The sequence below is a fragment of the Lipophrys pholis genome (genome assembly GCF_963383615.2).
Source record: "Lipophrys pholis genome assembly, chromosome: 1".
NCBI classification, from domain to species: Eukaryota; Metazoa; Chordata; class Actinopteri; order Blenniiformes; family Blenniidae; genus Lipophrys; species Lipophrys pholis.
The window spans coordinates 55,195,528-55,208,381 of NC_137635.1; the positions used below are offsets into that span (position 1 = coordinate 55,195,528).

The 12,854-nt window shown below is 49.1% G+C and overlaps 1 protein-coding gene across 1 annotated transcript; it reads right to left on the reverse strand.

Annotated features, from left to right (window-relative positions):
- Positions 1-1,212: 1,212 nt before the first annotated feature.
- On the reverse strand, positions 1,213-11,494 carry LOC308116035 (double-stranded RNA-specific editase B2-like; the record flags this gene model as incomplete). The annotated part of the gene is made up of 8 exons (XM_080473990.1): positions 1,213-1,383; positions 1,813-1,994; positions 2,255-2,436; positions 2,615-2,741; positions 2,819-3,024; positions 3,865-4,036; positions 5,954-6,071; positions 10,634-11,494. 8 exons carry the CDS (start codon positions 11,492-11,494, stop codon positions 1,213-1,215), a joined length of 2,019 nt encoding a protein of 672 aa, XP_080330116.1.
- Positions 11,495-12,854: the final 1,360 nt, after the last annotated feature.

Genomic DNA, 12,854 nt, shown 5'->3' on the forward strand with positions numbered 1-12,854 from the left:
TAATAGTAATAATCAAAGTTCACTTTCTAACTTCTGGTTCCTCCTATCTGGCCTATAAATGAACGTCGGGGGGGGGGGGGGGGGGGGGGGGGGGGGGACGAGGCCGGAGTGTTTAAATGTTCCACCGCAGAGGAAACCTGGAGATCATCAAGCACTGCACCTTGATCAGCCACAACATTATGACCACTGACAGACGGTCACTGGGCGCGGCTCCTGGGATCAACAAGGACCATTCAGACATCCGGTCTTAATGTTACGGCTGATCGCTGTGCAACCAGTGAAACAAGCTGGGAATCACACGGGTCCTCGTGTTTCAGCTGAACGAAGCAGGACGAGTCAAATCCAACGAGTCAATTCCAACGAGTCAAATCCAACGAGTCAATTCCAACGAGTCAAATCCAACGAGTCAAATCCAACGAGTCAAAGAAAAGAGGAACACGAACACTTCAGGCGACAATTCAGATTCATCTGAGGCAGAACGATGGTTGGAAACACTTAACAAGACCAGGAAAACACAAAATCAATCAGATCTGAACTCCACATGTTACACATCACATCATTTGCCTCTAGGGGGCGCGTCACAGATAATCAGAATACAATAATCAGCTCATCAGGAACCTGGATTACACGATTCAGCTGAGCCGCCGTCTCCTTGAGGGACGATTCCCCCGGCCAGGACTTTGGTCCGTTACGACCAATTTAGCTCCATTTTAAAGTAGTGAAAATAAAACTTTGATCTATATTTTAAAAAAAGTTTTGCAATTCAAAATAAGTCATTATGCTGGGAAAAGGTATCTCACTGCCCCCCCCCCCCCCCGAGCTGCATTCAGAATCTGCTGTGTCTGTGTGAGCTGGACTGGCTCCGCCCACACATGCCCATCTTGGGAAGAGGAGGAAGTACTTCCTCTCGTGGTGCCATGTGCCAGAGCAGAGCTGCCTAATTGTGGGAGGAGTCAAAGGGAGGGCCTACCTTGATTGGGATTGGCTAAACCCCCGATGACACTATATAGGGTTTGATCTCTGATTGGCTGCTTGGAGCAACACACTTTTTAAAACCTGAAACCAGCCAGGGACAGAGAGGACAGACTGTCTTCACTTCTGGGACGTCAGTCCAGGTATGGGGACGAGTAGTACTGCTGGAGAACCTTCAGGAAGTGGATTTAACAGAATCTGAGCCTTTAACGTTTCCTCCTTCAGCAGTGAGCCGACGTTTCAGACGCTGAAGCTGGCGAGCTCTGCCGGTTTTCTGCGCCACGTTCCCAGACCGGCACCCTGCAGGGCGCCGTGGAGGTGCTGCACCGCCCTCTGGTAGCCTCCTGCAGCCATCTTGTATCCAGAATACGTCCCCGTGGCGGCTTCTGCTCTCAAAGTCGAACTATTTAACTGGAAAAAAAGTAGAAAAAACATTTCAAGTTAAAGAATAATAGGAGAACCAAAGTGTCCCAGGACGGTTGAGAGGATTTCTTCCTTGTATTGTGGAAAAATCACATTTTGGTTCTAAATGTCCTTCATCACTGCCAGTGAAGTTCTGGTGTGACTGAGAAGGTCGACGACGGCGTCCTGAAATACTGAAGGTGTCGTCGTCTCATTTCTTCCCCTGCAGACGCTCCCCATCCAGAGCAGCTCCTCTTCCCACCACTCCAGCTGTTTTTAAATAATTACCACTCAGCCTGTCGTCATCAAACTTTAAATGGATCCATTTGGTGCGACGCGGCACTCTCCACATCCATATTTCAATCCCTCTGGAGCGGAGCGGAGCCGCTCTGTGGAGGACGGGGTTGTTTGGAGAGTTTCTGATGCTCGGTCACTCGCCTGCTGCTGCAGCTGGAGCCAGCGGGCGAACAGCGAGCGCCTGCAGAGGCGTGACGGCGTCCCCGACACCGCCGTCCTCCCCGTGGAGGAGCTGACCTGCTCCGGCGCCACGTCGCCGTGGCTCCAGTTCAGGCTGAGGTCGGGCGACTTCCCTGCCGGACGAACCTCCGTGTTGCCCAGACCTGAGAGGAGCAGAGAGCAGAGCGGCGGTCATCACCAGAGTGCACCGGTGTTATGTCCTGCTTTGTCCCGGTGCAGGTTCACGCCACGCCCCTCCTGACACGACCTCCACTTATCTGGGAATCGTCGACTCTGAGTCATCGACTCCATGTTGGAACCGTCTCTCGGTGAAACCCGTCATCAGAACGTCTCTGTGCTGCTGGACGTCCTGACCTTTGTCCTCAGTGAGACACAGTGAATCAGAGGAAGTCTCAGGACTCACCGCCCAGCAGCGGCGGCTGTCGTCGGTAAGGAGGCGGCAGCTGATTGGCCCGAGCGAGGCGGCGCGTCACGGCTCGGCTCAGGTGGCCGGTGTGGCTGAGGGTTCCCACCGTCAGGCTGTGCAGGTAAACCGGCTCCACCAGGTGAGACAGGAGCGCCCCCTGGAGGCCCACCACGCTCCACCTGGAAGAGAAGAAGAGAAATCCGACCTCAGAAGAACCAAAACACAGTTTGATTTCCTGTCCCGACCAGACAAACACGTTCACCAGATTTTACCAGCAGAAAAATCTCAACTTTGGCTTGAAGGAAATTTATCAACTATTTAATCAGTGAATAAATTAAGTTAATCAAACACGCTCACTTTGCCATCTTGTCTGTGCATGACATGGAGGTGAGAGGTTTCTGATTGGCTCTCCCGGCTGTGACGGGCAGCGTCCCCTCGCCTCCGCTGACCTTTGACCTGAGTCGACCCTGAAACCTGCTGGAGCCTGACGGAGGAGCAGAGGCCGGGTCATTCCAAGAGTCCGGAGGAACCGGAGGAACCAGCTGCTCCGCCGCTTCTTACCTGCAGCCGAGGCTTCGTACGGACAGTTGAGTCGGGCGTCTCCGCACGGCGACGAGCTGACGTACATGTGGAAGAGGACGCCGTCCTGCAGCCGGAGGCCGCCGCCGTCCTGCAGCCGGAGGCCGCCGCCGCCGTCCTGCAGCCGGAGGCCGCCGCCGCCGCCTTCATCCGGGGTGAAGATCGATCTGGACTCGATGTCTGCAGGACTTCAGAGAAGAAAAGAAAACCGACAAACTAAATCAAAGATGTTGGATTACGAAGCCAATAAATTACAATCAGTTCATTTATTTAAATTTTCCCACAAGATCTCTAAGAAAAAAGAGGCAATAATACATTTTGACGTGAATCATCTTCCTCAGTACATCAGATAAAATTACTGTCTGAAGAGAGATTTCTTGGGATAAGCCCACGTTTTCAGATTATCTGTCAGTTCAACATTTGTAAGAGTTAATCTGGACTAACTCTTTGTCCAAATGAAACATTTACTAACATCAGAACAAAATCCCACCAACGTCTCAGACAGAAAGCACTTTAACTGTAAAACTGATGAAAAACACATTAGATGAATATTGTGACCTGATTAAATGAATTCTAAGCTACAGTTTCCTCATAAAATGATAAAAGTACATTTTGATGGTAAAATCTGACCCATAGTTCAAACAAATGACTGTTTTCATTGAAATTCTGACCCAATAATTCCTCGATATCCTCGAGTTTGACTGTTTTTTGATTTTGTTCAAATAACTTGGATAAATTAAACTTTTTAATTACAAAATAATCCAGAAAAAAAGGTTTTCACCTGTGAAATCAACCAAATTACAGCCTAACCCTAATATAAGATGGTCAAACACGTTTAGAGGCAAATTCTAAATACAAACTAGAGAACGAAGGCAAATTAAAGGAGCTTCTTATTTTTCATCCTGCTTCGGTTGAATTTTTCTCTCTGCGATGAGACAAAGTGAACAATCTGATAAAAACATCGTCCAGCTGAAGAAACCTTCAGACCCAGTGTTTCTTCCAGGTAATCTGATGCGTCTTCCTCCTACCAGAGCAGCAGCAGCTCCAGCTGAGCGTACAGGAATCGAACCAGGGCTCTCCTGCTCACCACCTCGGCGTGGCAGTCGCTCAGCGTCCGGCCGCAGTCGCTCAGGTGGGCGGCGTCCAGACACTTGGTTCCTGTGGCCAGAGCCACAACCTGAGCTGACCCGAGGTCCAGTCCTGCCGGAGGACCGGCGACCACATCGAGAAGAGAAACAGACATTTCTGTTAAAACGGCAGATTTTCATCTCAGCTGCTATAAAGTGGGAGGGGACATGTTTTGGTAGCTCCACCCACTTATTCTTCTGGCATCGGTATGGTAGTAGTATAACATCAGTATTGTATTGGTATGGTGGTATTACCATATGGTATCAGTATAGTGTCGGTATAGTATCGGTATGGTATCGGTATCAGTGATACCGACGGTGGTTTTGTTGTCACTTTACTCAGTTTTGTCTCCAGGAACAAATCGCAGCACAACAGCTCAGTGTGTCGATATTCACAGACCTGAAAACCTAACTCTAACCCTAACCCTCCACTAACCCTAACCCTGACCCTAACTCTAACTCTAACCCTAACCCTCCACTAACCCTGACCCTAACCCTAACTCTAACTCTAACCCTAACCCTCCACTAACTCTAACCCTAACCCTCCACTAACCCTAACCCTAACCCTGACCCTAACTCTAACTCTAACTCTAACCCTAACCCTCCACTAACCCTGACCCTAACCCTAACTCTAACTCTAACCCTAACCCTCCACTAACTCTAACCCTAACCCTGACCCTAACCCTAACTCTAACTCTAACTCTAACCCTGACCCTGACCCTAACTCTAACCCTGACCCTCCACTAACTCTAACCCTAACCCTCCACTAACCCTGACCCTAACCCTAACTCTAACCCTAACGCTAACCCTAACCCTCCACTAACCCTAACCCTTACCCTGACCCTAACCCTAACTCTAACTCTAACCCTAACCCTGACCCTAACTCTAACCCTGACCCTCCACTAACTCTAACCCTAACCCTCCACTAACCCTGACCCTAACCCTAACCCTAACCCTAACTCTAACTCTAACTCTAACCCTAACCCTGACCCTAACTCTAACCCTAACCCTCCACTAACCCTAACCCTTACCCTGACCCTAACCCTAACTCTAACCCTCCACTAACCCTAACTCTAACCCTAACCCTGACTCTAACCCTGACTCTAACCCTAACTCTAACCCTCCACTAACCCTGACCCTAACCCTCCACTAACCCTAACCCTCCACTAACCCTGACCCTAACCCTCCACTAACCCTAACTCTAACTCTAACTCTAACCCTAACTCTAACTCTAACTCTAATCCTAACTCTAACTCTAACTCTAACCCTAACCCGAACCCTAACCCTAACCCTAACCCTAACCGAACCCGAACCCTAACCCTAACCCTAACCCTAACCCTAACCCTAACCCGAACCCGAACCCGAACCCGAACCCGAACCCGAACCCGAACTCTAACCCAACATCTCCTCTCACTGTGAGAACAGAAAGATTCTTCCTCTGCTCCTCTGCCTCCCGTCAAGACAAAGACGTTAACGTTGTGAGACGGCAGAATGAAAAGTGAATGACCCGACACTCGCTGCTCATCAAACATTCACCCCGGGGCAACGAGAGGCCAACCTTCAAACCTGGACCACGAGGAAACATCAGACGCAGTCAGACGGGCTGAGGAACAGAAAATCTGGATTTCTAATCCAACTGTTCTCAGAAACCCTCAAAAGAACCAGGTTGGATCCTGAGTGGACGACCTGTGTGTTTGTGGAGCCTTGTTAAAAACGTAATGACAAATCTCACCCCGCGTGTCGGCGTCACCATCTACACTCTGACCTCACGCCTTGAGTTTGCATGTTCTCCGGGGACTCTAGCCCCCCCTACAGTCCAAAAACGTGGCTGTCAGGTTGATTGCCGACTGTGAATGTCCAGTTGGTGTGAATGTGGGTGTATGTTGAGTGATCGGTCCACAGCTCTGATCTCTCTGCCCTCAGTCTGGACTGGCAGGCTCACTCTCATCAGTTAGTTTTGGTTTTTATTGGTCGCGTCTCGTCCACTCACCTCTGGTCATCACGATCCCGGCCAACGCCTTGTGCCGGGCGTGCGAGGAAGGCAACCAGCCGTCGCTGAGCTCTGAGTATTTCTCTCTCACCAAGTGGAAGATCGACTCGGCGAAAAACTGCAGAAGAAGAAAGGTGGAGCTTATTAGAACCGATTAAAGTTCAGGATTAATAACAAATCCATATTTAGAGTAAGACTTTATGTAACTTATCGTCCGTCCTCAGCTCCATACGTCCTGGACTGTATGTCCACTAACACTTGTGGTCATTGTTGGTTCTGCTTCCTCAGCAGTCGGTTCCACAAGGTTCTAAAGAAGGTCCTGAGATATTTTCAAACTTTACGCTCCGTCATCCCGCACTGCAACGTTTTTCCACTTTGGACTGAAACCTCACGGCTGTTAAAGATGAAAACTCCTTTAAAAAACTGTGAATTTTATTGATGTTGACAAAAAAAAATACAAAAAAAGAAAATTTCAATGTTTTTTGTTTAAGATTTCTGGACAGACTTTATTTTATACCGAATTCAAAGATCTTGATATCCAGATGGACAGACCAAACACGTACGCTGTACTTTTTTCTATGTCTGTGTTTATATATATATATATATATATATATATATATGTGCTCAGACTGCCACCACCGCGACCCGGAAACGGATGAGCAGGAGAAAATGGACGGAGGGATAATAATTGTATTTTTTTAATTTTCTAAAAAAAAAATTGTACATTTTTACCAGTCAGTAGCAACGGTTTGTAGTAGTTTTTCTTTTTTAAAAGTAACTGTGTATCTATCGTTATACATCTGTTCCTGTTGGCGGTTGATCAGGAGGATCAGGAATCAGTGGATCAGGAGGATCAGGAATCAGTGGATCAGGAGGATCAGGAATCAGTGGATCAGGAATCAGTGGATCAGGAGGATCAGGAATCAGTGGATCAGGAGGATCAGGAATCAGTGGATCAGGAGGACTGGACCTTCTCAGGTCTGCTGGAAGAAGCTGCTCTTCTCTTCACCAGCCAGATTAAACAAAGCTTCATGTGATCACCGTCAGACTGTCAGAGTCAGAAACGGGCCGAGGTCATCCTGCTCACAAAGACGTAACTTTAATCTGTTCAGCCACCAAAACGAGGGAGAGACGAGGAAACTTCCCCCGATGAACCTTGATGACTGAAGAATCGGTCGGTTTGTCCTCCAACGACGAGAACCATCAGTGAACTGAAGTTTGCAATTGTCTACAGGTTCGTATAAACTTGAATTGTAGAGGATAATAAAAGCGAGTTCCTACAACCTGCAGAGGGAGAGAAGCTGCACACTGGGACCCATCAAGTCCACCCGGCAGTCGCTGGCTGGAGCTGTCTCACTTTTCACCAAAACCTCAGTGAAAGTGTTTTTAAAGTGTCGGACTGAAGCTGCTGCTGTGACGTCTGCTGCCGGGACCAGGGAGATAAAAAAACACTTCCTAGGACAGCATGTCCACAACAGCAGGGACACTGTCCTGAGAGTCACAGCGCCACTCGTCAACATAGGTTTATTTATATTTGCAGAGGAGAGCAGCCGTCAGGAGGTCACTGCTGCTTCCCAGAAGCAGTGTGAGGAGTGTGAGGAGTGTGAGGAGTGTGAGGAGTGTGAGCAGTGTGAGGAGTGTGAGGAGTGTGAGGAGTGTGAGGAGTGTGAGGAGTGTAAGCAGTGTGAGGAGTGTGAGGAGTGTGAGGAGTGTAAGGAGTGTAAGGAGTGTGAGGAGGCTCAATGGACCAAACTAAAACCATGAACCCCCATGATTGATGCTGGAGATTTGAATTCAGATCAGATTTCTGAGCCACTCGGCCTCTTCAGTCAACCAGAGGACATGTTGGACAGTCCAGACCTCCAGTGACTTCTCTTCCTTTAGTAGGACCTTCATCCATCCATCCATCCATCCATCCATCCATCCATCTTTTGTCTCCAGTGAAAAGCAGGTTATTGTTTTATTGAACTCCTTTTTACTGCATCAGGAACTCCTCATTCATCCGTCTGCGTCTGCAGAATCAAGTCAGACAATCCAACTTGGTAGTTTTATTTTGACAGTCACCGTAATAACAATCCAACTTGGTAGTTTTATTTTGACAGTCACCGTAATAACAATCCAACTTGGTGGTTTTATTTTGACAGTCACCGTAATAACAATCCAACTTGGTAGTTTTATTTTGACAGTCACCATAATAACAATCCAACTTGGTGGTTTTATTTTGACAGTCACCGTAATAACAATCCAACTTGGTAGTTTTATTTTGACAGTCACCATAATAACAATCCAACTTGGTAGTTTTATTTTGACAGTCACCATAATAACAATCCAACTTGGTAGTTTTATTTTGACAGTCACCATATTAACAATCCAACTTGGTAGTTTTATTTTGACAGTCACCATAATAACAATCCAACTTGGTGGTTTTATTTTGACAGTCACCATAATAACATGGAAACATACGTCAACATGTTGCCTTGTTATTGTGAAACTTTTCTGAAATGAAAACAGAAGAACTATATTTTCACCTGAAACGTTGTCGTGGAAACGGTCCTTTAATTGAGTCCAAGTAGAGTTTTAAACAAATGCACCAACTATCAGACCAATTTGCTGTTAAATTCATGTGACAGGAAGTCGCAGCCCCCCCGTGAACCCCCCCCCCCCCCCCCCCACACACACACACGTTTCACTGAGTGGTTGGTGGCCGTCACTCACCAGCTCCTCGCTCTGGCCAATCAGACGAGTGCGTCTGTTTTCTGGGCGTTCAGCGTGTGACAGTGGCACAAGGTCGAGTGTAATGAGTGTGTTAAAGAATTATCTGTGGGATTATTATGCTCTTCACAGCTCCGTCCTGCTCCACCTCCACCTCCACCTCCATCTCCTCGGTCCGCTGCTGCTCCTCCTTCATCCTAATGTGCTGTAATAATGTTCATTAATGCGTCGCGCTGCCTTGGGGGGGGGGGGGGGGGGGGGGGGGGGGGGGGACACCCAGGAAACGTTCAGACTCTGTTCAACCTGCCTGCAGCTGTTTCCGTCCTGATTCAGGTCTTCAGTCTTTTTATTGGATTCTTTTGGACTCTCTTGTCAAATCCCCCAGGGTTTACTGAAGCACCAACATTTCTCTCTCTCTCTCCTTGATCATTCCTAGAGTGGAAGGTGTTGCTGTGCGGCGGCTGGCGCTCACTCATTGTTCGGGCCCAGTGGCTCCTGTGAACCCCCTCTTTTGGACCTGGGTCCCCTGGGTCCACATGTGAAGCCAGTGGTTTTGAACCTAGGTTTTAGAATGGACAGTGATTTTAGATTTGACTCTCAGATTAGGACAGTGGTTCAGTCCAGCTTCTTCCTCCTCAGAAGGTAAAGACCATTCTACCACAGCAGCACTTTGAAACAGTAATCCAGCTTTTATTACATCCCGGCTGGATTACTGTAACGCAGTACTTTCTGTTGGAGTCAGCCAGTCGTCCCTCGCTCGTCTCCAGTTAGTCCAGAACGCTGCAGGACACCTTCTACCTGGAGCAGGTAAGAGGGAGCACAGAACCCCGTTCTGGCGTCTCTCCACTGCCTGTGCAGTTTAGAATTCGTTTTAAGATTCTTTTATTTGTTTTTAAATCTCTGAATGGTCTTGCCCCACCCTCCCTCTCTGAGCTGCTCCACCCCTACACCCCTGCTCGGTGCCTCCGGTCAGCTGATCAGCTTCTTCTGGAGGTACCGAGGTCCAAACCAAAGCTCAGAGGGGACAGGGCCTTTTCTGTTGCAGCCCCTCTGTTGTGGAATGAGCTCCACTGCCCGTCAGACAACCCCCCCCCCCCCCCACCCCCCCCCCCCCCTCCCCCCCTCACTGTCCACTTTTAAAACTCATCTTAAAACCCACTTTTATTCCTTGGCTTTTAACCATGTTTGAGACTCTGTCCCTGGTTTTATTGTTGCCAATCTATTGTTTGTTTATTGTATTTCACTGTTTTTACTCTTTACTCTTTACTGTACTTCTTTATTTTAGTCTTTTATTGGAAAGCACTTTGGCCTCAGCCACAACTGTTTTAAAGTGCTGGATAAATAAAGCTGACTTGACTTGTACAAATCTTCCCCTTTTAATAAAAGCAGACAGCCAAGAGACGGCGAGGACGGTCCTGCAGACATCATGAAGTTGTTTAGATGCTCGGGACTCTCCGGCCTCAGGGAACCACGGCGGTGCTGATGTGAAAACAGCCCTGGACCCATTGAACCAGACTGGAGGAGCTCTGGAGGGACGTCGCTGCTGTCTGATCCGTCTGAACATCTCCAGGACAGACAGTCTCTCGCCTGCTCTGTAAAGCTTCTCCTGATTCAGCAGCCTCAGAGCCTCAGAGCCTCAGAGCCTCAGAGCCTCAGTGCCTCAGTGCCTCAGTGCCTCAGTGCCTCAGTGCCTTGCAGCTCCTCCTTGAACCCGTGTTGACATGAGATATTAAACATGCAGCCTGTAATGGAGGTGATGAGCGCTGCTGATCGAGCTCTGAGGCGTCAGAAAGACCCGGAAAAGACGCAGTCGTCTTCTTCCTCTTCCAGTTCTTTTGGTTTGATCTGCTTTTTGGTCTCATTCATGTTTAAGATTCAAGGTTGGATTCAAACCATCAACTTTCCCATTACAAGTTTACTCACTGATCTGAAAGTGGCGTTCACGGGCCCTAAAGCAGCAGGACTCACCTGAGGCAGCTGGTTCTGGTCCCGGACGCTCCCGAAGCCCCGGATCCTCCGCTGCGGTTCCAGACTGATGTTGTAAAGAGAATGTAGAGCGGCTGCCGCCGCCTGCGCCTTGGCCAGTCTCTTACTGTGACCGGACCCTTCGAACACCCTGCCCTCCAGCCGGACCACCATGACGAAGCTCCTCCTCGGCCTCCTGGGAACTCGCTCCGTCACACAGGCGTACCTGAGTCCAGGTCGCAGCTCGTTGAGCAACACAACCGGACTCAGTTGTTGTAAAACCGCCGCGCCTCGTCTTTTGGGATGTGTTGAGGAAGGTAAATCCAGAGTGAATCGAACGAGCCGCCGGTGGTTATAGATGCTGGAGAAGACTTCCTGTTTCGCCGTGTTGCATCGCAGGAGGTCACAGTTTTCCAGCAGCGATGGTTCGAAGTCTTTGAGCAAGGAGTCGGGGACGTCCAGATTGTTTGTGGTGAAATCCAGCGGCGTGCCGGTGAGACTCCCCATGGTGGCGTGAGCCTGAGGAGCGTTGGGGAACTGGAGGAAGGACCGGAGAGCCAGCTCCGCCGCCCTCATCTTGGCCTGCTTCTTTGTCGGCCCTCGTCCTTCGAAGTGGGACCCGTTGACCTCCACCCCGACGGAGAACAGCGGGGCGTGCAGCGGGCCACACTTTGCCAGGATGTGGTACTGCAGACCGGGTCGGAGCTCGTTCAGCTGAACCAGCGCGTTCTTCTGGGTCACGGTCCACGACGCTGGTTTGCAGGTCGGGTGGCTTCGGTAGAACAGACGCCTCCTCCTCAGCGCTCTGGACCTCTGGGTCAGGACGTCAGTTGATGAGCGCCACCTTCTGGCCAGAGTGTCCATGTGGACTCTGCCGTCCTGATTCTCCCTCACGCCGCTGGAACCTGTCAGGAGGTCAGAACGGACGACAGCAGATGAAGCTTCATGGTTTTTAATGGGTCTTCAGAGATTACTGTGGAATTCTGGTAGGTTGTAAGTAACTATGGAGTCGGTGATACAGAAATACCCAACAGATCTGAAAAGTATTATAATAATAATAATAATAATAGAATAATGAATGTTTTGATAAATCCAAGCTGCTTGTATTTGCTGAAAATGTTCAATTCAATCCAACTTTATTTATATAACGCTGAATAATTGTTGTCCCCCGTCCAGCTCAGCTGGTAGAGCATCACACTCTCAGTCTCAAGGTAGAGGGTTCATGTCCCCCGCCGGGCGCCACCTTCCTGTGGGCTCTCCACCTTCCTGTGGGCTCTCCACCTTCCTGTGGGCTCTCCACCTTCCTGTGGGCTCTCCACCTTCCTGTGGGCTCTCCACCTTCCTGTGGGCTCTCCTCCTTCCTGTGGGCTCTCCACCTTCCTGTGGGCTCTCCACCTTCCTGTGGGCTCTCCACCTTCCTGAGGGCTCTCCACCTGCAGGAAGGTTCTTAATGGTGCAATGTGATCTGGGTGACGGTGCTCAGACTGACACCACCACCACCCGGGGAGGGAGGAGATGGATGGATGGATGAATAATTGTGATCCATGATGCTTGAGTTTTGAACTCAAATGTAGTGAAATTAATAATTGCATTAATATTTACTTGAAATGTCTTCGTCCTCTGCTGGCGAAGCTCCAACGAGTTTCATCGGACTGATGAGGGTCGATAATGAGTTGCTCCGTTCTGTAAAACAAAACATGAAGAAGACTTAACGAAGTCCAGGACAGAGGAGAGTCTTCAGAATCAGTCCAGCTGTTAAAATCTAATGTCGGGATGAATCCAGCTGTTCTGAATTCCCTCTGAACTCCCACACTTTGTGAAACGACTTCCCGTCCTGATTGATCAGCAGGTTGTGGTGCTGGGTTGATATGGACGCAGTAGAAGATTCAACAGTCAACAGAGGAATCTAAAAGCTTGTCTCTGTCTGTCCTCTTGTCTTCTCCCTCATCATGAGTTCCACCTCTGTCTCTCTTTCCCTGTCTTGTGTATTTAAACTTCTCTCCCTCCGTTGTCCGCTCCGCTCGGCTCGGCTCGGCTCGGCTCGGCTCGTTGCTTCTGCTTCCTTGTGTCCTCTGGACTTTTTGTACGATGAACTCTTGTTTTAATGGAAACTTGGGAGTCTGTTTGGCTCCACCAGGCTCAGGCAGACCAGGAGGACTGGGTTATACGTTCAATCTATTTATGAGAAATGAGAATGAAAAGTTCAACTGAATTCTCACTCTTC